Source organism: Mustela erminea, chromosome 18 (genome assembly GCF_009829155.1).
Source record: "Mustela erminea isolate mMusErm1 chromosome 18, mMusErm1.Pri, whole genome shotgun sequence".
NCBI classification, from domain to species: domain Eukaryota; kingdom Metazoa; phylum Chordata; class Mammalia; order Carnivora; family Mustelidae; genus Mustela; species Mustela erminea.
The window spans coordinates 57,794,545-57,822,193 of record NC_045631.1 but is presented as its reverse complement, the minus strand read 5'-3'; the positions used below and the strand labels follow the sequence as shown (position 1 = coordinate 57,822,193).

Below are 27,649 nucleotides of genomic sequence, written 5' to 3'. Positions count from 1 at the left end.
CCTCCCGAAGTGAGGTCAGCAAGGACTATGGTAGGGCCCCCCGACCAGGGATGAAGGGAAAACCCCACAGTTTTGTAAGCTCAAGGACGCGCTGGCAGCTGGGGCACGCAGCGGACGAGCCATCCGTACAAGTGTAGGGGGAGCGAGGGAGAGACAGACGCTGGGAGCTGAGCCTGCCTCCAGCCACGTTGCCTGAACTCTCTGGTGCCTATTATTAAGGCACATTTGTTGAATAAGGATTTTCCTATGTACAAGACCTGCTTCTGAGTCTGGATGCACCAGCATCGGGCAGCAGAGCTGGGAGGGAGTCGTCAGCCCTCCCCACTCAGACTTCTTTCGTGGCCCCCAGTATCCACCAGAAAGAGCCCAAGGTCGTGGTGTCCAAAGTCCCTCAGCTCAACTCCCAAGGAAAACACCTAGAAAGGACACAGTGAGGTGAATTTTAAAGGAGTGCGTCGAGGAACCTCACAGGCGTATTTGAACTGCGGCGCTAGAGAAATAACCTGAACAGCTTCAGAGCGAAGAGACCACGTGCCAAGGACACAAAGGGCCCCACGTTCACCCCAGCAGTCGCGGACTGGAAGACAAAAGCTCAACCCAGTCAGGGCGCTCCCAGAGCAGCAGTTTTCAGGGAGCGCTCGGCGTGCAGGCGAAGGATGAAGGCAGAGCAAAGGCGTTGTCAGGACGAAGCTCAGGAAACGCATCCCTCGGGCGTTTTCGGGAAGCCCCTGGGAGACACCTGATCTGGGAAACAGGTGCCGCACACCCCCGTGGGAAGGAAAGAGAAGCTGCGTGTTCGTGGACGGGGAGGGGGCTGGCACCCGGGGAGAGCAGAGCTCTGGGAGGAACGTGGGGGTCCATCAGGAGCCGCGGGAGAGACGCATGAAGCGCCTGCTGTAATAATCGTGGGGGACGTGGAACCTAGTGGGGTGTTAGAGAATTGAGGACGAAATCGTGACTGTGACCTCATCAGTCGTGTAACCAAATAACAGTATCTAATTAGGTATTATGAACAAATGTATATATTAACTCTAAGAAGATGGAGGACACACGGAGGGACATGTAGACAAAGTAACAGTATTTCCCTCGGTGCCGGTGTTTTCCTAACGCCTTATGGTACGATCCCAATAACCCAAACTCTAAATAATGATTTTAACCCACCGGATGCCATAATAGATGGACAGAGAGCAGGGAAGGGGGTGTCGGGGCGGGAGAGAAAGTGCGGGGACACGTCTTCATTCTCCGCCACAGGACGTTGAGGGCAACGTCAAAGGAGGTCACAGAAGCGCCTTACGGAGGTGTGAGCCAAAACCCAAATCAAAACGAGAGGAAATAGGCTTGAAAAAGGGATCTCAGAGGCAAGGTGGAAGAAATAGCGTTCAGATTGCTATAACAAAATACAAAGAAGAGTAGCTTTTAAGCCACAGAGACAGACATCTCATAGTTCTAGAGGCTGAAGTCCAAGACCACTCTGCCGGCGGATTTTGCTTCTTTCTGGTGACAGCTCACTGCGGGGTTCACAGACCTCCCTCTTAGCGTCTCCTCCAGCGGCAGAAAGGGTCTCTAACGGAAGAAACTAATATCATTCCTGTGGCTTTGCCCTCATGACTTGGTCACCTCCCAAAGGCACCGTCCCTGGAGGGGGGTGGTTAGCATTCCTACCTATGAATTTTGGGGGAGAGACAGGGTATGAAACTGGTGACTTTTTGCTACTTTCTTTTAAGATTATTTAACATTTAAAACAACACACATTCTTTAGTGTAATTAAAAGATAACTTCGAAAACATATACATTTTAATGTTCTTAAGTATACAACTGGGGGGCTCCTCTGCCTTCGGCTCAGGTGCTGAACTCAGGGTCCTGGGATCAAGCCCCACGTCTGGCTCCCTGCTCAGCGGGGAGCCTGCTTCTCCCTCTCCCTCTGTGCCTCACCCCTGTTCATGTTTTCTCCCTTTCTCCAATAAAAATAAATAGAATCTTTAAAAAAAAAACAATTAAATACAGAATTAACAAGAGGTAACTACCTTACAAAGTATTCAGAGATTATGCCAGGAAGATAAAAATACAATCTGTAGAGAAAAATCCAGAGGACTTGGAACACACACACACACACACACACACACACACACACAGAAAAACAGAGAAACAAAGAAGACAAAAGCATTAAAACCAAATGTGTTTGTCATAACAATATAAGTAAATGAGTGTTTTCTTTTATTAAAAAAAAAACTTACAAGGATATGCTGTTTACCAGAGGTTCTTCCAAAACAAAAGAGAAATTAAATATTAAGGAGAGATTAAAATTTAAAACTGCAGGCAAACACGATCAGGGAAAGGCAAACAAACAGAAAACAGGGATTGGAACATTCTGACCATCAGCACAGCACCAAGAGCGAAAGATACCAAAATGTGCCGCTATTTTATAATGATCAAAGGTAAGACCCACAGTGAAAAAACTGTTTCATTCGTCATACTGCAGATTAATATGGAATCAAAACCTATTAACAAAAAGTGTGCAAATACAAAAAGATTCAGAACAGCAGTGGTTGACAATATTTCTCTCCGTTGATAGACGAATGGGAAAAAAAATGGACAAAGTATTTTAATAACACAATTCATAAGGTTAAAGAAATTTCTAGCCATGTCTATAAATAGATCAAGAAGAGCCCTGCGTCCTCCCTTCCCGCTGGGCCCCGAGGGCGGTCTCTGTAACCCGTGGCGTACACAGGAATAATGGTGCATCACTTCCAAGATTGGGGCCTGAAAGCCATCGCGGCTTCTGGTCGGCTCATGTTCTTTCTTTGTCCCTTACGTCACTCATTCCGGGGAAGCCAGCTGTAATGTGGCAAGGAGCCCACGTGGCTTCTGCCAACAGCCAGAGGAATGGAGCCATCGTAGAAGCAAATCCCCTGGCCCGAGTCACGCTTTCCCGGCACGGCAGCCTCGGCCAACATCGTCTCCTTGTCGAGAGACCCTGGGCAGCACCTTCTCCCTTTGCTGGTCCTCAGTTCCTGAGCCACAGAAACTGGGAGTGAATGGTTGCCTGTCGTTGGACACTACTGTTTGCGGGTCAGTTGTTACAAAGCAGTAGAAGACTAAGAGATAGATGAGTAGAAAAATGGGATTTTCCATAATATTGCCTCTTTTCAAACATCCATCAAGAGGTCACAAAATTGATTATAGCTTAGGTCACAAAGTGGATCTTTTCAAACTGCTTTCTTTTCTACCCATGCACAGGTCACATCTGATAAGGAGTGTCTCTACCCAGATTTAAAAAAAAAAAAAAAAGAAAGAAACTACTGGAGCGTGTGGGTGGCTCAGCTAGCTGGGCATCCGCCGTTGGCTCGGGTCATGATCTGCAGGTCCTGAGATCGAGCCTCACGTCGGGCTCCTGGCTCAGCAGGGAGTCTGCTTCTCCATCTCCCTCTGCCTCTCCCCCTGCTTGGGCTTTCTCTGTTTTGTTTTGTTTTGTTTTGTTTTCAAATGAATAAATAAAATCTTTTTTTTTTTTTAGTATTAAAAAAAAAAATGAAAACTATTGCCAGACCCTGCGAGGAGGCATTACGATCGTCTGCAGGTCAAGACGATAACATCTGGCTCTCATATATAATATCCTTAATCTATTGGGATTTATCCTCTCATTAAGGATAGTTTTGTTTTAGAAAGATATGTGGCTTGACTTCACATTACCGCTGACGTAGCTAAAGTATTCCGAATGCATAAAATTCTTTAACTCTTCCCATTCTTGTTACATCCAGTTTTCCGCCCAAGGGCACGACGGAGAGATGGTTATTTTTACCCTACTCCATCAGTAATAATGTGCTAAATCGATTTGTTAGCTGAAGCGACCAATATATTTTTAAGGGTGCGTGTGATCTAGACACCCAACTATTTCCCAACAAATAGGAAGCTCTGCTCCGTTCATGTGGGATAGATAGAGACAAATCTGGGAACACGGCGCAGAGCCAAAAGCTTATAGTAAAACTCAGAATTACCATCTATATGAATTTTGGACCATTACGTTGCTGGGGTTTACAATTTTATCAATTAGTTAAGGCACCCATTTTAATAGTTAATTTTTTATGTTCATTTTTGTTATTAATTCTCCGTCTTATTACACTGAAGTCCGATGTAGTCAGCAGTGTTTCCTCTTGGGGGGATCTTGTTGAGGTTTTCTTCGTGGCATAGCCTAGAATCAGCTTTTGTAAATGTCTATGGTTGCTTGAAGAGAAAATACACCATCCCCAGGGTATGGTTAACACACAGCTGTGGGCTCCGTCTAGAGCCGATTTTCAAACTCTCTGCTGCCTTACTTATTTCTGGTCTTACTTTTCCTGTGCTGTGGAGACGCAAGGCACAGTATGCTGACCGGCTTGCCCTCCCGGCCCCTGCCCCTGGCCCTCCAGATCTCACACCACGTTGTTCTACTCCTGTGGCCCCTTTGTGGCCCCTAAGGGCTTCTGCCCTTGAGCTGAATGCGAGCTGGTGTCAATATTATGACCCCTATACTTCTGGTTTTGTTTGGCTAATCTAGTATGCTTTTTCCTTCTTCTGTGTCTAACTTGACTGAATTGCTTTATTTCCTATATGTCCCTTATAAATAGGTATAACTGAGTTTGTCTTCTGACCTGATTCTAGAGTCATTTCCTTTTAACCGGTGATTTATGTCATTTACATTACTTGGTGTAAATGAAATAGGCAGTCCTAACTACATTATTAAATTTCATTAGTCGGGGCGCCTGAGTGGCTCAGTGCGTTAAAGCCTCTGCCTTCAGCTCAGGTCATGATCTCAGGGTCCTGGAACCGAGCCCTGCATGGGGCTTTCTGCTTGGCAGGGAGCCTGCTTCCCCCTCTCTCTCTCTCTCTGCCTGCCTCTCTGCCTACTTGTGATCTCTGTCTGTCAAAAAAAATAAATAAATTTCATTAGTCTACCATTTTCAATGTTTTTTCTTTTTTTGGTTTTCTCTTTCTCACTCTAGGTCTGTTATGGTGTGTGTGTGTGTGTATGTATGTGCGTGTGTCATATATTTATATAGTGAGTATATATTTTATGTACATATAAAATATACCTATGCATATTTTATATAATATATACAATATATTTTAATACATAATGAATTATAGTGGTATTAATAACATACAAAATACATTTGTGTGTGTATGTGTGTGTGTCCGGTTTTCTCTGTGACACAAGAACCGCCCCCACCAGGGACACAGTAACAAATTCATAAGTCATTTAAGATCCCCCCCTCCCTCCAAGCCATAGCCAATGCCTTGCTCTTCAACATCTCTCTCAAATCTGTCATCTCCTCTTCAGTCTCTGCCTTATGCCAGATTTTTATTTTATTTTTTTAAGATTTTATTGATTTATCTGACAGAGAGAGAGAACACAAGCAGGGGGCGTGGCAGCGGGAGAGGGAGAAGCAGGCTCCCCGCCGAGCAAGGATCCTGATGCCAGGCTCTATCTCAGGACCCCAGATCATGCCCTGAGCCACCCAGGCACCCCCCCTTAAGCCAGATCCTTAATGCTTCTCACCTGGGTCATCACAGATCGTCCTAACCGGCTCATCTCCTGTCCTCATCCAGCATCAACACGGTCTTTGTGCAGCTTATAAAGAACGCTGTCTAAAACCACACTGTCCAATACGGTAGGCAAGTTTAAAGCAAAATTAAAAATGCAATTCCTCAGATGCCGCAGCTATATTTCAAATTTTTAATAGGGTCTCACGGCTGCTGCCCTGGACATCTCCACCATAGAACACTGGAAAGGCTGCCGGAAGTTCCTTTGCACAGCACTGTTCTGGAAGGAGACTAACTGTGTCATTTCCCTTCAGGAAAGTCTTCAGTAGCTCCGATGGTTTGCAAAACGCAGCCAAATTCCTCACCATAACCCCCAAGGCCTTCCTAGCGTGGCCCTGCCTGCATTCTGAGCCATCTCCTGCCCATTTCCAGATTTCCTCCCAGCTCCACGGAATTATGTGCTTGTCTTTGACAACCATGCGCTGCTTTTCTCTCATGCCCTGATGCTCCCCACTGCCTCAGCCAAGTGCTGCCCCTTCCCCGGGCGCTGTCTCTCTGGCGTCCTTCCATCCTTCCCACCCCCGCTCCCACAGCCCCTGGGCCAGCTCTGCTCTGAACTAGACTTACGAGACGGTCATCTGTCTTCCCCACCACGTACAAACTCCCGAGAAGAGATCCAGCCTTTTATGACTTAGATTCCCCATAGGAAGCATATCACCGGCACGCAGAGGTTCTCAAAACAAACCTTCCTTAAATGAACAAACAGGTAATCACATGAATGGAGGCCAAGGAGCATGAGTGGCGCTCGAGCGTTCAGGGAGCTGTAAAGGGACTGGTTAATAACAGAGCCTGGGAGGTGGGCCGATTACACCTTGCGGCGGGTTTCAGTCCACACCGATGATCAAACTGGATGGATTCTGGGCTTTGAAGTCATGCACAATTGCAAAGAGCAAGTTCAATTTCCTTTGGGAGCTGCCGAACATTAAATTAACCTTTTTAATCCTTGAAAAGAAGCACAAACGCCGTCTGCACACTTTGTGGGCTCTGCAGCTGCCTGGGGTAGAGGGGGGTGAACGCCAGGCTTTGGAGCATTAAAGAGAAAGCTATTAGAGCCGCGTATTTTTTAAAAGAGAGCGAGCGTACAAAGAAGAATTACGAGAAGCCCCCGAAATTACAAGTGTGGGTTACAGTAATTGCTAAATTACAGAGTTCCAGCTTTATTAGACACACACCCCCTCGGCTTCCACAGATTTCTAGGGCTGTCTTGAGCTGACAAAAGCCAAAAAGCTCTGTGGGAGATGTGGCAGGGAGCTGAGTGGGGCTAATGGGAGCCCCTCTTGTGGGCGAGGCTGGGATGCAGAGATCTGGTCCAGGACCAGATCTGCTTTCTAGTGGTGAATTCCTTTGGGGGCGGGGGGGGGGACAACACACCATGCGCTGGGGTTTGGAGGGAGAACTGGGGTGTTCACATTTTCCTACTACGTGGAAGCAGACATGGCCTGTGGCCAGTTGATTTGGAAGTCCTGAGATGTTTCCCAGGGTCTGTGAGGGGGCCGGTGTCAGCGGAGAAATCCCATCATCATTTGCTCCAATCACAGCAGTCATGTCTAAGCTTCAAAGATATGTTCTGCCATCTTTGAGAACTACCACCCACCTCTGCACACCCAGACCCGCTTGTTCAACAGCATTCCCCCTCCATACACCTGCCCCCTGCCACGCCAGCCACATATGAGCACACTCCGCCCACCTTGTACATAGAGACACACATTAACTTTATCATGCTGCCATCTTCTCTCCCAATCACTAAAGGGAAAGGCCTCATCTTACCCTGGAAGCCAGTAGTGAAATGGGTCTAATGAATGCAGCATCCAAGCCTAGAGCTGGCTCAGCTGCGTACTGGATGAGCTCAGCCCCTCCTGCTCATGACCTGAAAGAAGGGTCATATTCTTTTTCCAGGAGAAATATATTTATTTTGCACTCTCCTGGGTTTTTTACACATAACATTTGGGGTAAATAAAAAATTACATGCAAAGAAGCAGGAAAATGTGACCCATAATCAGGAGAAAAATTGTCAGTAGAAGTAGACCCTGAGATGGCTGAGAGGTTAGAATTACCAGACAAGGACTTCATGATAAAGATGTTAAAAAATCTAGAGGGGGAGGTGGGCAGCAGAATGGGCACCCAAAGGGGCTGCAAACAGCTCACTTTCTCCTCTGCTGTCAGTTCTACCCTTCACCTTCTGGCTGGTTTTCATTCCTTTTTTTTTTTTTTAATATTTTATTTTTAGGTAATCTCTCTGCCCAATGTGGGGCTTGAATTCACAATCCTGAGATCAAGAGTTACATGCTCCACTGACTGAGCCAGCCAGATGCCCCTGCTTTTCATTCCTCTTGACTCCAGGACAGAGAAGCAAGTTAAGGCCATCAGGTCAGCTTCAGCATGTTGGTGATAATGTTGATGATGGTGATGATGGTGGTGACAGTGCTGAGGGTGATGATGGTGGTGATGACGATGGTGCTGGTTATGGTGGTGATGGTGATGGTGGTGACAGTGGTGAAGGTGGTAATGGTGATGATAATGATGGTTGTGGTGATGGTGGTGATAATGGTGATGGTGGTGATAATGGTGGTGATGGTGATGGGTGATGGTGATGGTGGTGGTTATGGTGATGATGTAATGGTGGAGATGATGATGGGGGTATTGATGATGGTGACAGTGGCGATAATGGTGATGATGGTGATGATGGTGGTGATGATGGTGGTGATGGTGATGGTGGTGATGATGGTGATGGTGGTGTTGATGATGGTGATGGTGGTGATAATGGTGGTGATGGTGATGGTGGATGACGGTGATGATGGTTGTCTTCACCTGCTTGAGAAGATATAAGAAAATACCATAGACTGGGTGGCTTAAACAATAGAAACTTATTCCTTACACTTCTGGAGACTGGGAAGCCCAGGATCAAGGTGCTGATAGATTCTGCTCCTGGTGAGAAGGTTTTCATGGCTTGTGGGCAGCTGCCTTCTCACTGCTCCAATGGCCTCTCCTCAGTGCGCACACAGGCAGAGAGAGAGCTATCTTGTCCCTTCTTGTAAAACATGAATCACATGAAGAAACCTAGTCACTGGCCAAGGGCCCCACCTCCAACTTCCATCACAATAGACGTGTGAACTTGGGCAGGACACTGATTGCAATCCCAAACCAGGGGGCTCTCTCAATCCCGTTGCTTCCCTGTATCCTGTGCTATGGGGCACGCGTGCTTGCTGGAGTGCTCACCTGTGCACACGCAGACGCATGCTTCTTGCTCTGAGACCACAGGCAGCCCAGCGCGGTGACATCGAATATGGCTGTGTTGAGCCCCACTCCTCCCACGGAGGGTGGCAGCAGAGGAAGAGCTGCCCAAAGCAGCTTCCAGAGTGCAGGGCCCCCAGAGGAGGAACCCTGGGAGCAGGCCTCCACCACCGCCCTGCTGCACAAGCTGTCTCCTCATCGGGACAGTGGCGCTGGCAGCCCCTGATGGGCCTTCTCCAAAGGCACCATGGGAGTGGGATGCTCTGTAAGCCCTGAAGAGCTGGACAAAGAAAGAGCAGGGCCTCTGCTACAGGGAAAGACTTTTCTCTCCCCTACAGATCCGGCTGCCCCGGGGGAGCTGGAGCTCCAGACAGGACCGTGAGGAGGAGGGGTGGGGAAAGGCAGCAGCTGGGGAGCAGGAGGGGAAGGGAACTTCCTGCAGGATTCTGACCTGCCCCAGAGCCAGAGCAGGGATCCAGTGCCCCCCTTGGGTTAATCTGGTTGCAAATCCCAAGACTCAGCAACGCCCCCTTGAGGCCATGTCCGCAAAGCCCACAGCTGACCCTCTGGGAGGCACTGCTGGTCGTACCCCCACCCAGCACTCAAAGCCCCAGTTGCAGCTGGCCGGAGGGCAGAGTGTTCACTTCTCCTGGCAGAGGCCCCCCCGCAGCCCCAAGGCCCCCTTCTCCAGCGGGAGACGCAGAGATGCACCCTCTGTCATGCCGGAACATGCTGGAACCCTATCTTCCGCCATGAGACCAGCCTGTCCCAGACCCAGTGGGCCCAAGACACAGACAGCCTTTTTTTTTTACATACTTATTTTTTAAATTGTGGTAAAATAGAACATAAAATAACCATTTCAGCCTTTTTTCAGTGCCCAGTTTGGAGGCGTTCACATTCACACTGTTGTACGGCCGCCATCGCCATCCACCTCCAGAACGTTCTCTTTGCCCAAACCCAAGCTCTGTCCCCATAAACACTCCCTCCCAACCCTCTACCCCAACTCCTGACACGCGAAGACGTTCTGAGGGCCATGTGTCCAGGAGCCACCCAGCCAGGGGCACCACCTGGGGCCACGCCTCCCCCAGCCCCCTCAAGGGGCTCTGGGCAGGCTGCAGAGGCCAGGTCTGAGCCCCAACCCGGCCTGGCTGGTGAGGCTGCCCCTGGGGTCTCCCCGAGTGCTCCAGCTCCAGACTCAGCTCTGCCTGCGTGGGTCCTCGACGCCTCCCCAATGGGGTCCCCCCCATGTGGCTGTTTCCTTCAGGGGACTTGGGTATTTTCGGGGGGCAGGCTCTACTGACGTCATTACTCAGGGAGATGGAGGGGCCATGGCGGTTTTCCTGGGCCGGGTCTGGCTGATCAGCCTGATGCTCTTGTCCCCCACACCAAGCACCTATGGAGGGGGGAGGAGGGGGGAGAGAGGAGGGGGAACCGAGTGGAGAGGAGGGGAGAGACAGAGAGGGGGGAGGGGGAGGAGGAGGAGGAGGGGGAGGAGGGGAGGAGGGGAGGAGGGGGGAGGGGAGGGGAGGAGGGGGGAGGGGGAGGGGGAGGGGGGAGGGGGGAGGGGGGGGGGGGGAGGGGGGAGGGGGGAGGGGGGAGGGGGGAGGGGGGAGGGGGGAGGGGGGGAGGGGGGAGGGGGGAGGGGGAGGGGGGAGGGGGGGGAGGGGGGAGGGCATGGTGGAAAACGGGCAGCCAGTTCCCTGCCAGTGACACTCTCCAAGTAATTAGTTTTTAAATCAGGCAGACGGTTCAAGACCCACTCACTCTGGGCAGCTTTAATTATTCATTCTCCCTCTTTATTCTCATTATTTACAGCCGTCCTCGCTGACGGGAAGGAAGATGCTTTCTCCCTGGGCTCCGGGCATCCATTCAGCCGCACTCTTCTGTCGGGATCCGCCCCCCGGCCGGGAATCGGCGGCTGAGCGGCTGCCCGGGGCTCTCCACAGAACCGCGGAGGGCTGGCCAGGGACCCCTGCGTGGGGGACTTTGGGGATCAGCTGTCCCCCGGAGGAGCCCGGCTGCCCTGGGGGGGTGGGGCGCCAGGCAGGGGTGCAGCGGGAGAGTGGCTGGGGCTCACCCAGATGGGAGAAAGGAGGGTGCTGAGGCCAGCCTTGCAGGGGTGCAGGGAGGGACTTGGCTTGGGGCAGAATCAGCCCCCCACCCTCCCCCCGCCCTCTGCCACTTCCAGCTTCTCGGCTTCCTGATCCCCTCCAACTCCATGCCCCCCCCCCCCGAGGAAGGAGGCCCCTTCTGATGCCTACCCCATCCCGGGCCAGGTCCCCCATTATCCGACCTTTCAGGCCTGGAACTTCTCCCTCGGCACGTAAATCAGTGACCGATGATCACGAGGCTGTTTGGGCCTTCCTGTCCCTCCCAAAGCTGAGGGACTGATCAGGGTCATCTCAGACCATGAGTGACCCGGGGCAGGGCCCAGGGGCCATTGCCCCCTACCCTCCCTCCCCAACCCACCCCCTCTGGCCTCTGGGGCGTCCCCAATATATGATCAGCGAGAGGTGACCTGCCGGCGTCTCCCTGGTGGACCCAGTCAGGAGACACCCAGCTGCGTACTTGAATCTACAGGGAAAAGCTCAGAAATGAGCACTTCGGTAACGGGTCCAAGCCGTGCTCTGTGCGTGAGCCCTGAACTCCATGAGACCCTGACGGCCGGTGTGCACGACCTCACGGGGACGCTCTGCCCTCCCACGTGCCGAACGGCAGTAACGAGAGCCTCGAGGGGAACAGGCAGGGGGGCGAAGGACGGGGCCACGCGATCCCGGGGCCCCTCCTGGCTCTGGGTCTACGCAGACCCTGACAGCGTGGGCTTCAGAACCGTCTCCAGCAGCTTCCTGCCACCAGGCACCTCTTTCATCTCTGAGGAGGACAGGGATGGCTCGACCCCTCGGGCCCTCCCGGCGCGGCCCACGGACGGGGGTGAACCCGTAGCCATAAACAGTGAGGCAGGGGTATGGGATGGGCTAATGTACTGCCACGGAAATCGCGGTCTCCAAGAAAACATAATGAAGTAGGAAAACCCTCCCTGATAGTGAAAACACCGGGTACAAAGGGGAGGGCTCGGTCTGAGCTCAGTTTCGGAAAGACAAACACAATAAAGTTCACCGATGCATTTATTTATTTATTAATTTTTTCCCCCCCCAATATGTTTAAAAGCACTTCTGTATCTCCTATCCATTAGCTGGTGGACTGGCATCAGGGGGTTTCTGTGTTCGCTGTTAGGGTGGTTGTTTTCTGGCTTCTATTTTTCAGACTTTCTACAGGGAGCAGGTAGGGCCAATATGATCAGAGAAAAGCTGAGACGTCTTACTTGCTGGAAAAGGCCAGCGCCCTCGGAGTGCAGGCAGGGCAGGGGTCTGTGGCCTGCCTGGGTGGGCGGAGGGGACCACAGCCTCCCTGGGGCTCTCCAACGACAGGCTCTCAGGTCTGGGCTCCTCACGGGGACAGCCCCACGTGCTGGCGTGACGCCCGCGTCCCTGACACGGCTGCCTCTGCTTCCCCGGGCCCCTCCCGACTGTGGCTGGGGCCGTGCACACACCTGCAGTGTTCTAGGCGCCAAGGCAGGAAATGCATCTGGTCTGCTCAGCGAGTCCCAATTTCCACCGTCTGGGACACCCGAGCTGGGCCCGACCTACTTAGAGGCCTGTCCCCCTTCCCCTTCCTCAGGGGTTGGTGTGGGGGCGAGCGGGGGAAAGGGGGAAGGAGAGGGCAGGGGACAGAGGGCTCCTGCCTGGACCAGGCAGCCTCATCTGGGAAGGATCCGGCCACCTGCTAGGGGTGAGTGGGAGCTGGGGACCCCTGCAGGGTGGTCCCCAAGACAGGATGCCTCCAAACGCCTCAGCTGTTCACACGGGGGTCTGGCCCGCAGTCGGCATGTCACCCCCTCTCCCTCCTGCCCCCCACTTCCTCTTCCCAGTGCCCCTGAAACCAAATCAAGCAGGACACAAGGCAAAGCAGAGGAACCAAGATGAGAATGATGCCAGTCCCGCCCCCAGAATGGGCTCTAGGGAGGATGGTAGGTTTTTCATTTCCTTGTGGGGTATTTTTTTTTTCTGGCATTTCCCACATTGCACATCATCTGCTTGCTTTATGTCATGTTTAACAATAAGGGGGGCACATCCCTAAATACAGATCTGAAAAGAGACCCTTCAGCTGATTTCCATCTGGTTTCTCCCCCTGGTGGGGGCCACCCGCATGGTTCCCCTGGGATGCAAGGACATACAGAAGGGAGGGTCTGGAAAAGCACCCCCCCCGCCCAAAACTGCCCCTTCATTGACTCCTTCTCCTGGCTTGGTCAAACCCTGCAGCCCAGAGCAGGGAATGAGGGAGCACGGGACACCTGGTCACAGCCCCCTGGGGACATCCCACCCCCACAGGTGCTCAGAGCCAGTCTGATGCTCTGGCTGGCCGTGGAGGCCCCTGCTCACCCCAGGATATCTTGGCACCAGCCCAACTCCTTAAGAGCCCCTTGGGTGGAGGAGTCCAAAACCATGACCCTGATCGGTGGGAGGGGGCAGGGTGGTGTGGGGTCTCCACAGGGTAAGCAACTTGTCCGGCTCACCCAGGACCTTCCAGGTTTTAGCACTGGAAGTTCCAGATGCCTGGAAACCCCACATGTCCAGGTAGACTGGGACAGCTGGTCACCCAGATGGAGAGCAGGGGATTTGCTTGCTTGGGTGGGAGAGCCCCCATCGCCACCAGCATTCCTGGGCTGCCCTTGGAGGGAAGTGCAGGTGGGCTGGGCAGAGCCCGTGTCCTGGTCCCCGTCACCCTGGTGAGTGAGGGACCAGCAGCGCCAGGGACGGGGAGCTGGCCAGACCTGGTAAGCCAGCCCCTGGGGGAAGAAGCCAGATTCCGGAACAGAGATCAAGGCTTGGAGAGGGCGTTGGGCCCTGGGGCGGATCAGGCCCAAGAGAGCAGCTACGGCCACGGCCACGGCCACGGGTGTCCAGCAGGTGTGAAGATGGGGGTGGTTTCAGTCTGGAGGAGGGAGAGGGGAAGCCTCAGGGTCAAGAAGTTCAAGAGCGTCGCTGAGAGCTGGGAAGAACCCTGAGATGAAGGTCCCGCAGCTCCGCCCTGGTCTGATTCTGACCCCCCGCAGGGGTCGGCAGTGCCGGACAGACCCCAGACCCCAGAAGCCCGCGGTTCATGTGGCCTCCGCCCACTGATTCATTTGCACACGAAACCCACTGACCTTCCGCAGAACAAGCCGACCTTGAACCCACATCCGAGCCCTGCTGCGGGGCCCTCTGCAGCCACCTTGTCCCTGGGGCCCAGCGACGGAGGGGGGGGGTACTGAAGAGCACTTGGCCCTGCCCCCAATTCATGTCCTCAGACAGAACCTCAGAACTCGGCCTTATTTGGAGACAGGGTCTTTGCCGATGGCACTGAGAAGACGAACCCATCCTGAAGAGGGGCCCCCAAACCATAAGGGGTGCCTTCCGCGAAATCGGTTTCTCGTCTGCGAGGAAAGCCGGCGCAGGCCGGGGCGAAGGACAGCCTGCCGCAGCCCGCCGCGGACATTCAGCCTCAGGGACCAGGACAGAATGGATTTCCGCCGTTCGAGACGGCCCCGGATCCGGCCCCCAACACCCCGGGGCAAGGGGGAGGGGTGTCGTGCAGAGCCAGGCGCCCATGGCAGCCTCCGGAACCTCTCCCTCTCCTCGGGGCCGCGTTCTCCAGGAGCAAGTCACTGGTAGGGAATTACTGTCAAATTCTGACCAGTTTCTACGGTTCGATCTGATAGGACAAAACTGAACTAGAGAAACTTTATTTCCGACAATACAGGAATGGAAGAGGCTTGCGGCGCCTCGCGGTGGGAAACTTCGCAGCCTCCTTATCCATTAGGAAAGCTTTGCCCTTGGCTTTCCACATACCCGCCGGCTTCTGACCTCCCCGACTGGCTTCCCCATCACGAGGTTGAAGAGCCCCCAGCAAGCACCGCCGGGCCGGCTTTCTCCCGCGGGGAACCGCGCCTCTGGGATCAGGAAGAGGAGCACGTGCCCCCCGGCAGGTTTGCGTTTGGACATTTATTTCAGGAAAAACAGTCTCAAGACTTTGTTATTTATACAAAAAGATGAATTTCTCAGGAGGCACATAGCAAAAGGCCACTGTGGAAACAGGTGCCGGTGAAACACCATTTGCCGAGATCTGGCTACAGAGAAGGAAAGCGAGTCCGGCCCGCCCGAGGCTGCCCCCCGCGCCCTCGCCCCGCCGCCAAAGGTGGAGGTTTCCTTCGCAGTCTTGGTTTTGGCAAAAACGTGGCAATTCGGCAAGTACACGGTTTCGCTAAGGGGTCCTTCCTGTCTTAGGTGGGGAGGGAACACACAATGCAAGGACATCGTACACACGCACGCACGCACACACACACACCCCCGCACAGGCCTGTCTGCACCCCCTTCCCTCCCCTTGCAAGAAGCCAGCCTGGGCTGCAGCCCAGTGAGGGCCCACGCACACCTGCCTCCTGACCTCTCCCTCCTTGGGGCGGGGCGTATTGACGATGGGCTCTGGGGTGCGGGAACCCAGGCATATTTAGGGTGACAAAAGCTCCCGGGGTCAAGGTGTCAGAGCAAAGCCTGGCCCAGGAGGGCTGAATGGGTGTACCCCGGGTGGAGCATCTTAGGCCAGAGATATCCAGACAGACAGACAGACAGACAGAAACACTCTCGCAGTCACGTGGGGCGGTGCAGGCAGGCGCTGGGGTCACCTGGGCCGCTCTGAACGGCCCAGCCCCCTCCTTCCCACATGGTCACATCCTCTCCCTCAGCACCTCCACCGGATTTCACCTGCTGGGACCTTCCCCCAAATCACGGGGCGGGGCCGGAGTGGGGGGGTCTGTTCCCTTCCCTTGTGCGCTCAATCAAAGTGGGGGGTGGAGAGATGAAGACACACCCCCTCTCCGATGTGTCCCCAGTGCCGGCGGCGGGGACAGCGGGGGAGAGAAGGCAGGCTCGTGGACGGCTGAGATAAAGGCACTTTCTGCTGCAGGACGGGCTCGCGGGGCGGGCACTGACGGGCCTCCCCGCTTCTAAGCAATTGGCAACTTGCATCTCATGGAATTAACTAGTCTCCCCTGGGGCGGGGGGCCAGGGGGCAGGATGTCTGAGTTACGGGTCTGAGTTATGGCCTGGGCCGTGCAGGGAGAGCAGGCAGGAAGGGGCTCCAGGCTGGCCAGGCCGCCCGCCCCCCTGACCCCGCCCCGCCCAGGCCTGCCTTGCTCAGAGACTGGGGCCTGGCGCTGGGCCAGAGGCCCCTCTCCTGCCCCTCCCGTCCCGGGACCAGGTCCAGGCCCCGCACGGAGCGGCGAAGGACGCACACACGCAGGAGGGCGCATGTGACCTCGTTACTGGGCGGCGTGTGAAGGGGCGGAGAACGACGCAAGTGGAGGAAATTATATAAAATAAAACGGGGCACGTGGGCGGGCCTGGGGGCGGTGCTGGAAAGGGCGGGGGAGGGGCGGGTCCCGGGGGCAGGGTGGGTCTACATCTCCTGGGCTTCCGGCCCCTTTTCCTCGACGCCGTTGGCCATGGCGTTGCTGCCCTCGTGCAGACGCTTCACACGGTAGGCTTCGAAGTGGATGCTGCTGGTGATGTCCTTGATGTTCTGCATGTGCGTCCTGGGGGGGCATGGGGGGACACGGGCGCTGACCCCACAGGGCCGGAGCCGGGACTCCCACTGCCTGCTCCCCCAGCACCCCATCCCTCCTGCCTGGCTTTCAGGGGGCCCCCCAGGAGGGCTTGTAAGGCCCAGCAAGTGGGCCCAGGCTGGGGTACGGCAGGGGGCGTGGGGGGAAGCAGTTTCCACAGTGACCCAGACCCTCTCGGAACACCTGCGTTCTAACGCACACGCCCCCTTCTCTCCATGCCAAGCCTGTGGCCAGTCCAAGGGTAGGGGCTGGGTGCACACTCAGAGGGAACAGCGTTCAAATGTCCTTGCTGCCACCAAGAAGCACCAGGTCCTGGGGCTACAGCCTGAGCTGGAGTGCTGGTCGACCCTGCTCATCAGTCCTGTGCCCAGGTTCCCCCTCTCTCACAGCCCAACAGGAGACTCGGAAGGGCCTAGTGGGTGTCTTGGGCAGTCAGGCTGTCCAACACAGTGGGGTCACTCCCAGAAGCCACAGTCCACCGCCAAACCGAGCCGCCCCCACCCAGGGACGGCCACTTAATGCCTAGAATGCACCCACCTGCTAACAGGGAAGCCAGGAGCTCCTGGTACCCGGCAGGTGCCCCCACTGTGTCGTCACCCGCCCGGACCCAGCCACAAAGCACCTTCTCTAACGGCTTAAGGGCGGCCACTCCCTATCTGAGCTCAAGGAAAACTAAGGGAAAGCCTCAGCCAGGTCAGAGTGGTGGGGTCAGAAGACACTGGGATGGGGGTGGGGGACACGATCTCCATGCCCGGCACGAGAGACCCCCGGGGCCCAAGGCTGCACTGCCGAGAACCAAGCCTCTTCCCTCCCGGGGGCGGGGGGGCCTTCACACAGATTAAGAAGGATTTTAACTTCTGCTTCATTTCCACGGAGCTGTTTTAGACAATGGGCTTCCGAGGTCCTCCTGGGGGAGGACGGGTCAGCTACTGTCCAGCACCTCTGGCTGCTCCCCCACTGCCCAGACGCCTGACTTCGGGCCCTCTCGGGGCCTTCGGGGGGCCAAGACCAACACCCCACAGCCCTCTCTCACCTGATGAGGAGGTCCCGAAGGTACGCAAACTCACAGTGGGTGGTGTTCTCGACTGAGGAGACAAAAAGAGCTTTAAGGTCACTCGAAACTCCTCCCCCGCTCTGCCTCTCCCCTCCCCCCAGTAGTTCAGGAGCCGAGAGAAGCCTGGGTGGGTGGGCTGGTGGGGGTGGGAGTCCCCACCCCACAGGGGAGCACTGGGCTCCCACAGGCACCCGATTCTGCAGATACCCGGAGGCAGGCCCTGCCAGGTGCCCACCCCCCAGAGGGTTCCTGTCCAGCAGGGCCACTAGGGCCACTGCTCCTCACTGGGAGCCGGGGGAGGGGCATCTCCTGAGAAGAGCAGCCCGTCCCAGGGGACCATGAAAACAGGGAGTGGTGGCAGTGGAACCAGGCAGGGACCGAAGGTGGCATTTAGGGAACCTGGGACCTGCTGGGCCTTCTCCCACGTTGGTCACCACTGCCGCTGAGCTCGGGAACCCTACGCTGCCCGGCTACACGCCGACGCCCAAAGCACAGGCTGCAGAACAGCGGTCAGCTCTGTGGACGTGGGAGGACCGGCCCCCCAGATGCCCCCAGGTCCCCCCGAGAGGCAGTGTCCCCGCACCCCCGAGGGCTCTGCTGCATGACTCGTGTGTGTCATCAAACCTTCATGCACCCAACACACCACCAGGGCTCCCCGTCTGTGGTCTTGGGGCATCGGGGCTCAGAGCGCATGGGGGTCTCCCCCATCGCCCCCAGGAAGCTGGGGAGAAAAAGCCCTGAAGCCCCAGCGTCTCCCCCTTGCCGAGCCCTGCGATTTTCTTCCAGCGGCGGCCTGCCCGCCACAGCCCGGCCCTCCTCCCACCGGCACGGGGCTGTGCCCGCACTAGAACCTTCTGCCGACAGACTCACACGCGGCATTGCTACGGATGTGAAGTGGAGAGAGCTGGCGGGAAGATGGGAGCCCCACGGCGGGGAGTGTGCGCGTGGGGCTGCTGCCTCTCCTGGCCTCTCTGACCCTCAGTTTCCTCCTCTGTAAGGTGGGACTCCAACGCCACCCACCTCCGATGAGCTAACCACGAGCTCTCTCCCACCCCACCCTCCTCCTGAACACGCCAGGCAGTTTCCGAGGATGGGTGCACCGTCTCAGGATGGCGAAAACCAGGATCAAAGGAACAGGACCAGGGACTGGGGGACAAGGAGGACAGTGGGCACGTTAACCAGGCTGGCCAGGGAAGAGCACAGGGCAGCCCGGCCTCGGGTCAGTTACGAGCAGGCAAGGCCCGGGAGAGGAAGAGCCGCTAGCTCAGTGCGGGGTCCGGCTGCGTGGACGCGGGGGGGAAGGGGGCAGAAATCTCCGGGGTGCTCACAAAGGCTGCGGGAGACCCACCACCTTGCAACCGTCCCTATAGGGGCCACAGGGCCGTTTCTCACAACCCCAAGGTGAGCCTGTGGGCCGGAGTTGGCCACCAGGGGGCAGCAGAGGCGTGTCCAGCCCTGGGCAGCCCCCAACCCAGTCCTGTGTCCCCAGTCCCCATGGGCCCTTCTGATCCCACACTTCTCCACCCTCCAGAATGGGCACCTGCACCAACAGTTCCTGAAGAGCATGGGGTAGAGCCGAGGCAGGACGTGCCCAGGTAAGCCTGACGGAGAGACTGCCCACGTGGCCGGGACCTGAGCGGCCGCAGAGACACCCCTAGAGGAGGGGAGGGCTGCGGAAGCGCAGATCCAGGAGACGCTGGAAAACACCCTGCAGCGGGTCTGTGCACCGCTCCATGCCTTGCCCAGGCTTTGGCAGGGCAGGGGTGAACCCTTGGGTGCCACAGCCTGGTCCTCTCTGCAGGAGGGTGCAGGGTCAGCCGCAGGGGTGGGAGCGGGAGGGGGAGTTAAGCACGCATCGGGATAACGTATGTAAAATGAGCAGGCACAGAGGGAGGGAGCTCCCTGTCCGGTGTCGCGAGGATCCCTTTCTTAAGGGCGTTTGCTGCCCCAAAGTTTCACAAGTCTGAGACAGTCCGTCATTTTGCTAAGGTCCTGACACACAGCACCCATCTTAAGGATGGTGAAGATGAAGACTGAGGCCTGGGGGATCGAGGGACTCGCCCAGTGTCACGGGGGCGGGGGGTGGGGGGTGGGGGGTAAGGGGGTGGGAGACAGGGGCCCGGCGGCTGGTGAGCACCTTCCAGACCTGTCCACGCCGGGCCCTCAGCCACGGGAGCAAAGACAACGTGGACCTTCGAACCTGTCCATTCTGCATCCTCTTATCTACAGAGGGAGACGGACAGAGCGGAGGGTGAAGCGGTGCCCAGGGCAGCCTGCCGGGCGCCACCACCCAAAGGGGGTTCAACTGTGTCCCCCAAACCATGTCCAACAGCCGACGCCCTCGGCACCTGTGAATGGGGGCTACTTGGAGAGGTTTTTTTTGAAGATGTAATTAAGGTAAAGACCCTAAGAGGGGATCACCATGGATTTCAGGGGAAGCTAAGCCAATGACAGGCAGATGGCCTCCTGAGGAAGAGACAGAGACACAGTCCGAAGGCTGAGTGGGGACTGCCGACCGCCCAAGGGATGCGGAGGGTGGCTGACAGCCACCAGGAGAGGGGCCTGGAGCACGTTCTCCCTCAGGGCCTCTGAAAGGAGCCAGCCATACTGATGCCTTAACTTCTGGCCTCCAGAACCAGGAGAAGACGTTTCCGTTTCAAGCCGCCCAGTCTCAGTCATCCTTTACAGCCGCCGAAGGACACCAAGATGTGGGGGTCCCGGAAACCTCGGCAGGGGGCGCGCCATTTGGTTCTCACAGCTGTTCTCACAGCGCTATTCCCAGCACTGTCCTAGGCCCAGAGAGGTGGAGCAACTTGCCCAGGGTCACACAGCATGGCTATGAAACACCAAAACCCAGAACTCGGCAGGACCCCTCAGGGCTCCTTCCTTTTCTCTCTGGATACTTCCATGTCCCCTGGGAGATCGGGGTGAAGGCACAGCTCCATCAGCTAACAGCCATGGGCCCCAGACAAGCCACTTGCCCCCTCCTGGCGGCTGAGTGCAGCGATGCCGCAGATGAGGCCCCAGGAGCACCCGGCTGGGGCCTGGGTGCCCAAGCTCCAGGCTGGCAGAAGAGGATCGAGTTTCCTGGTCTGGAGACCCCAGCAGCTTGACAATTACCTTCGATGGTGCCCCATTTGGTTTTCCTGCCAAGGATCCTCTTCCCGTTCACTTGGTACTCGTGGTCACTGCCCACCACAGCGAATGGGATCATCTCCTAGAGAAGGACAGGCAGCACGGGTCACGTGTGTGCAAAGGCCAGTGCGCTTCCTGGGCCCCGGGGAGGAGCTGCCCTGAGCCCGGGGCCCCCAAGAACGGAGACCCTTGGCCCGAGAGAGCCCCATGTGAACACTTGGGCTCTGATTCCTTCCGGCCCAGAGAACACGTTCCCATGGCTCAGGGCCATCCCACTCGCTTCCCCAGTCCCACTGGAGCAGTACGAAGACCCTGCCGTGGCCTCTAGCAGGAATCGGGGGGCCTCCGGGAACGGCCAATGCACTCACTCGGAACTTCTCATTCACCAGCCGGTCCTCCGGGTCCTCGTCAAACTCCTTCTGGGGGTACACGTCGATGCCGTTGGACAGCAGGTCCGCAGTGATCTGGGGATCCGGAGGGGAGAGATGTGGGTGCCGTCCGCACAGCAGGCTGGACTGACCCACCGGGATCGGCCCACACTGTGACCTCCAGAAAGTGAGGGGGCCCAGCCTGGGTCAAGGGCAGGTTCTACGGGGCTGGTGACCCTCATACTCCAGTTCTCGAGCCTCCCGAGTGGAGGAGGGGGAGCTGCAGGCCCGCCGGGAGACAGGTGCAGCCACCGGAGTCCCGAGCCGTCTCCCCGTCCTCCCTCTGCAGGCCGGCACGCCCCGGAGACAGCAGCTCTGGGATGGTGAGTTGTCCCTCGAGCTCCACCTGGAAACCCTCTGTCACGGCGGGGCCTGGGTGCTGCCCGGGACCCCCGCAGCCCGGCGTGCACCTGCCTGTGTCCGACTGTCCCCACCGTTTGCTGCCCCGGCTCCCCCACACGCGGATACGCCGCACACACCCGTCATTTCTGCCCCCGGCACCGACCCCAGTGGCCCGCTCCCTCCGGCAGACGCGCCCACGGCGAGGGCACAGTCCTCCCCTCAGCCTGCTGGGAAAATCCCCGCACCCGGGGCCACGGCTGAGCACGGCCAGCGCTCTGGGGATGAGACCGAGGGGCCTCCCCGCTCATGCCCACCGGGGGTGGAGGCTCCGTGGGGCCCAGCGGCCTCGTCCTCCCGGCTCCCCAGGTGGCTCTGACGTGCGGCCTGTCAGGAAGCCGCAGGCCCGGACGCACCTTCCTGCGGAGACGGCGGCCTGGAGTGGGACCGCGGCAGCGAGGACGCGGCCACCTAACCCCGCCCGCTCTGGGCTTGCTCTCGCCCGAGGAAGGCTGGCGGGTTGCGTCCGACAGCCTGGCTGGAGGTGGAGAGCCCTACCCGCTGTTTGAAGTAGACCCTCTCCTCCAGGGTCAGCGTGTCGGCCTTGGCGATGACAGGGACGATGTTGACGACTTTGCTGAGGCGCTTCATGAACTCGATGTCCAGGGGCCTGAGGCTGAAGCAGAATGGTGTGGGTGAGCGACAAGCCGAGGGGGACGGACGGACGGACGGACGGCGACAGAACGAGGCAGGCAGGGCTGCCTCCAGCTGAGAAAGGGCCCTCAGGTGTCCGTGGGGGCTCCCGGGTGTGGACACACGGGTAAGGCCAAGGCTGGCCAAACCCTAAGCAAGGGACAGGAAAGAGGAAGGGACATTCGCCAGAAAGAAGGGACACAAGGGACAGGAAGGAGGAAGAGGGCATTTACCAGACAGAAGCACCGGGTGTGACGCCGGCTCTGAGCCCCGTCCTGGGTGAGGGGTCCCCTCGGAGGGGAGACGAGGGAGTGGGGGAAGGAAGCCCCCAGCAGCTCTGGGCCCACCCAGCCAGGGCTCCAGGACAGGCCACTGCCCAGGGTGCCCCCAGAGCCTGGCCCACTGGCTCCAGTGTGCCACCACCCCCAACCAGAAGCCCGTCCTGGGAGGGCATGGGCACAGCACTGCAGGGACCCCGAGTGGCGGCCACCGTCTTCCACCGGGAGCAGAGCTGTAACCGCTCTTCCCGCACAGCGACAGGGGCAGTCACGGACACGGCCCGGGCTCCGCGGGGGACTCACGAGTGGCCGGTGGCGGGGATGAAGTAGAGGCAGCAGTGCACGCGCGTGTCCGGGATGCGCTTCTTCCGGTTGATGTTGACCTCCTCCTGCAGGTACTTCTCGTACTGGTCGTTGATGAACTTCATGATCGGCTGCCAGCTGCCGGCACAGGCCCCGTCAGCCCGCCCCCGGGCACGGCTCCTGCCCGCTCTCCCCCACGCGTCCCAGCCCCGTCCTCGGCCTGCCAGTGTGAGGACCCGGGCTGCGGGGCCGTCTGAGCAGAGACCGCAGCCTCCCCGAGAGCTCCCCAGCCAGCCTCCCGTGCTGACCCTTGACCCCAGCAGGTGCGGGGGTCACGAGTCTCAGGGGAACGGCATGCTGGCCCAGGATCTGGGGGCCGCGGAGGGTTCAGCAGAGGAGCAGGCCACGAGACAGGCCCCGGCGGCCGTCAGGGCGCTCCTCCAGCAGTGGCAACCCCAGGGGTCCTTACCAGTTCTCATTGTTGATGTGGTCCCCAAAGCCCGGCGTGTCGATGACCGTGAGCTTCATGCGGACGCCCTTCTCCTCAATATCTGCAGAATCACAGAGCCCACCAAGCTCAGGGGGAAACCCTGGACCCCCACAGACAACCTGGGGTAGGCTGGGTCCTGCCTGGGAGGAACATGACCAGCCCGGCCCCACCAAGGCCCGTTTGGGGTGCCCCCCGGGGACCTGCGACGATCCCCCAGGTGATGCACAGGGAGGACCGCCTCCGGCAGGGCCTGGTGACCGCTGACTTGGGCAGCTCCTACCCATGGGTTTCGCTGTAAAACTCAGTTGTCTCCAGGGGGCTCCCTCCAACCAGGGCCCACAGGGCTCCCGGAGACCATCCCTGACCCGGACTTTCAACCTGGCCACTCAGGATGCAGCACCCCATACCCCGCGTCGACACCCCCAGCCCCACCCCGGCACTCACCGTGCGTGATGGACTTGATCTCAATGGTCTTGGGGATGCGTTCCTCCGAGGTGGGCTGCACCGACTTCCGGCTGATTTTGGACTTGAAAAGGGTGTTGATCAAGGTGGACTTCCCCAAGCCGCTCTGCCCTGGGGAGAGGAGGAGAACCGGTCAGTGGGCCCGGCGGTTCGGCAGCACTGGGCGCTGTCCCTCAGCCCCCTCAGTGGGGGCCCCAAGTCGGGGAGGACGAGGGGCAGGAAGGGCTGGGGTGCCCAGGCAGTGGCGCCTTGTCCTGGGGCAGGACCCAGAGGGCCCCCGAGGAGCTGAGAGGCAGCAACACCGGGGAGGCCACGTGGGGGAGCCGGGCCTCCGATGCAGCTTTCCTCTGCACAGCTGGACACACCGGTCATGAGGTTTGAAGGAAAAGCTCCACAGAGCCCCGGGACCGCAAGAGGGAGGCTCTGCAAACCTGCCATAGTCTAACCGCGCTAGGCCGCCGCACTGCAGGGTTCTGCCTGGTTTCCGGGGTCATCTAGGTTAGAACCGCCAGCACACTCAGCATTCACGTCTGTAGCTGAGCGACCACGGGGCTCAGTGAGAAGCCACCTGGTCAGTTCTTGCTGGGGCAGGACGGGGCGGGGGGGCAGCCAGATGGGGGGCAGCTGGGTCTCGCCACCAGGAACAGGAACAGCCACTGGCCAGTGCCCATGTCCACAGATCCTGGCGGTCGAGGGAGCCCCCGGGGCTTCAGGCCGCCCCCTATGGGGCTCCCAGACCCCTGGGCCCCAGAAACACTCCTGGCCTCACTGTTTCCAATCCTCACATCACCTGAGGCCCGCCTACAGCAGGAGGGCAGAAGGCAGAGGGCATGGTGGGGGGAGGGGGGCTGGCCCTGCAGCCGCTGCCGCAGACCCCGGGCTCTGCTCACAGTGCTCCCCCATCATGCACCAGCCGCTGTCCTCAGGGAGGCTGTGTAACGCCCTCGCCTGCCCGGGGGCCATCGTCATCCTGCCCGACGTCTGAGGAAACAGGCACAGAGCCCAGTGCGGGGACGGGAACCCCACAGCCTGATCCAGGGCCCCGAAACAACCGTCCACCTCAGGGTCCACACCGGGTCCACTCACAGGCACGACCCCGCACGTGGAGCCCCAGCACCTCACCCCTTCCCTGAGCTGCTCTATGCCACACTAGCCCACGTATTTTACAGAATTAAATTATACCGACTTTCCGACTTTGATAACCTGTCAAGAAAAAGCGTGAGCTCCCAGGATGCCGTAGGTGGACATCGGGAACCCCTGGGCCCGGCTGTCCACGCCCCCCCTCAGCCCACCTGTCTGCGTCCCTGCCAGGTCAGGCCGGAGCTACGTCAGAGAGCCCGGCCACCGTGCCTGGTGTCTGGGAGACGCCAAACCGTCTGGGATTATGGTCCTCCCCTCCCCCGCCCCACGCTGCTGCTTCTGCAACTGCCCCTCCCGGGGGTCCCATCTTACAGATGAGTAAGCCCCCGGGGAAGGGAGGACCAGCACCATACCACTGAGCGGGTGGGTGAGGCCGGGATTCCATGCTGGGTCCGCAGACCCCCAAACAGATGCCCGCCTGGCCCAGGGAGCAGAGCTCTGGTCTCCCTGCCCTGTGAGCAGAGACCGTGCCAGGCCCTCTCTGGGCCTCACTGCCGCCTGCAGAGTGGGACACCCTTTTGACAGCGTCTGCGAGGGCCGAATGGGGCCCCAAGGACTTCAGGAACAAGAGGCAGCCCAGTGCACCCCCACGTCTGGCCCCCAACCCGGATCAGGCCGGGCTTATCAGTGACCTGCCCTGGGGCCCATCCAGCTCTCCTGGGGCCACCAGGAAGCCTCTAGCAAGGCCTCCTGGCTGTTGGGGGCCGGCCCCGTCACTGGAAGTCCAGGACGGAACCCCGGAGAGGGCAGGGGGTGAGGCTGCTGGTCAGCAAGCTGCCGCCCTCCCGGCAGGCACACGGGCACACACGGGAGCACACACGGGCTCACGCTCGGTGCCACGTGCCATCCGCCCTGCGGGCCAGGTGCGCCCACCCCCGTCTTCCGAGGAGCGGACTGAGCCCCAAAGCCCGCGGTGTGGGGTCCCAGCATGGGGCGCACACTCACCGACCACCATGATGTTGAACTCGAAGCCCTGCTTCATGGCTTTCCTGCGCATCTGCTCCAGGATGGAGTCGATCCCCACGTAGCCAAAGTCCGCGGGGGCCTTCTCGTTGCGGGGCGCGGGCGCCTGCTTCAGCCCGGCGTCTCTGGGGGTCTCAGCCATGTCGCCAACACAGCCAGGAGCCGCCTCGGGGGCTGTGGGCAGAACGGGGGGCGTCAGGGGGTCTGACACAGGCATCTGCAAAGCACCGACCACCACCCCATTTCTCAAGCGGGGAAACTGAGGCTCAATTGCCCAGGAGACCCTTACAGGAGACCCCAGACCTAAAGGCCCCCCACCACAGCACCCGCAGAGCCCCACCCCTCCCCAGCAGCTGCCTACTAGCAGGTTCCTTCCCTCAGCTCCAAGGCAGAGCTGACCCCAGCCCTCCTCTTCCCAGCCTCCACCCTGCCCCAGGGCACCCGGGTGGGCCGTCTCCACCTCCATCAGGCTCCCACAGGCCTCAGGACCCTCAGGGCCAAAGAGCTGAGCGGTGGGGCCAGCCCGTGAGCCAGGATGAAGAACACCCGGCTATCATCCTGCAGCTCCCGGGTGAGGTGTGTTCAGTCCTGGGTCCCCGTAAATAGACAGGGACAGAGTATGCCCCTCCTGGGCTCCGCAGTTCCCAGGCAACAGCACGGAGATGGGGCTCTGGGGCTCTGGGGCAGCTCCCCGACCCCCACCCGGGGGGGTTCCTTCTCTCTGCCTGGCACCTGTGTGCCCCACACCTCCAGTTTTTGCTTCCAGGTCTGCGGACAGGCAGGCAGGACTGAGCTTCTAGAAATAACTCAAGCCTCTGCAGTTTGCAGATCAGAACCTCCCTCCCTTCCTGCCCTGAAGAGTCTGTACACCCAGGTCAGAGGCCTGGAGAAGGAGTGGCCAGAGGCACCCAGTGGGGACCCGAGGGCCACTCCCCTGGTGGAGCTGGTCAGGGTGCTCAGAACAGCATGGGTCCCTCCCAGGGTCTACCTGGAGCACATCGGCCATGTCCTGGAGTACCCCTAGATACACCACACGCACCTATCCACACTTCTCCTTGGCCAGCCTCTCAGTCCCCTGTGGCCTTCCCAGCTCCCGACCACTGAGCAGGACGGTCAGCTCCCTCCCCCTCCCAGGAACACACACGGTGCATCCTAACATCTCCCAGGGTCCCCCCCAGGGAGGGGCTGGCTGGTTCCCTGGGCATCAGCCTCAGAACCCCGCTCCCAAGTGTGCGCTGGGGTGGGGTGGGGGGCGGGCGGGGTTCATGCACAGGACACGGGACACGGGGGTTTCTACTTCCTGGGGAAGTGACCAGACTCTCCCAGGCAACCAAACCCCAGTGCCAAACCCCAGTGGGCCCAACCGGCTCGCACCTAGGCTCGCACCTAGGTGGCCGCACCTCTGCTTTGTGGAAGTGTCAGAGGGAGGTGACCGCGGGGGGGCCAGCACCCTCTCCTTGGATGAGGAGCTGACAGACTCCAGAAATCAGAGCGTGGGTGGTTTCTCTGCACAACGTCGCTCGACTTCCCCGTTTTCTCAGCCGGACAAAGCGCCGTGACTCCCCCTTCACGGAATTGGGGACCGAGCAGTAACAGAGCCCACGGGTCCCTGCTGCCCACCGCACTCCCAGGCCAGGGAAAGGCGAGCGACCCAGGAGGCAGCGAGGACAGCCACGGGGCCTCCTCCCAGCAGCACCCGGAAGGCATCTGCCTCTGCCCCCTCTTCAGAAAGACTGTCCCCAGCTCCAGCATCTTTAAATAAACAAAGACCAGCGCAGCAGCTGGCCTTGAACATGTGGCCGTGCGGCTGCTTCCTGGACACAGACATGGGGCCTTGTCTTGCAGGCCAGCGGCTCGGCTCGGCCCGGCCCCACGTGACCGAAAATTGCTTCCAGC

At 58.5% G+C, this 27,649-nt stretch overlaps 1 protein-coding gene across 7 annotated transcripts in view; it reads right to left on the bottom strand.

The window, feature by feature from the left end:
• Positions 1-14,577: 14,577 nt before the first annotated feature.
• Positions 14,578-27,649, bottom strand: part of SEPTIN9 (septin 9) — a 144,609-nt gene continuing 131,537 nt past the window's right edge. For all 7 annotated transcript variants that reach the window (XM_032320125.1, XM_032320129.1, XM_032320128.1 and 4 more), the window contains 9 exons: positions 25,736-25,927; positions 23,633-23,761; positions 23,168-23,249; positions 22,699-22,836; positions 21,983-22,100; positions 21,026-21,121; positions 20,643-20,739; positions 17,502-17,553; positions 14,578-16,438 (listed from right to left, as the gene is read on the bottom strand). In XM_032320125.1, the coding sequence (XP_032176016.1) occupies positions 16,303-16,438; positions 17,502-17,553; positions 20,643-20,739; positions 21,026-21,121; positions 21,983-22,100; positions 22,699-22,836; positions 23,168-23,249; positions 23,633-23,761; positions 25,736-25,927 (1,040 nt within the window). In that variant the 3' untranslated portion in view covers positions 14,578-16,302. The remainder of the gene's footprint in view (positions 16,439-17,501; positions 17,554-20,642; positions 20,740-21,025; positions 21,122-21,982; positions 22,101-22,698; positions 22,837-23,167; positions 23,250-23,632; positions 23,762-25,735; positions 25,928-27,649) is intronic.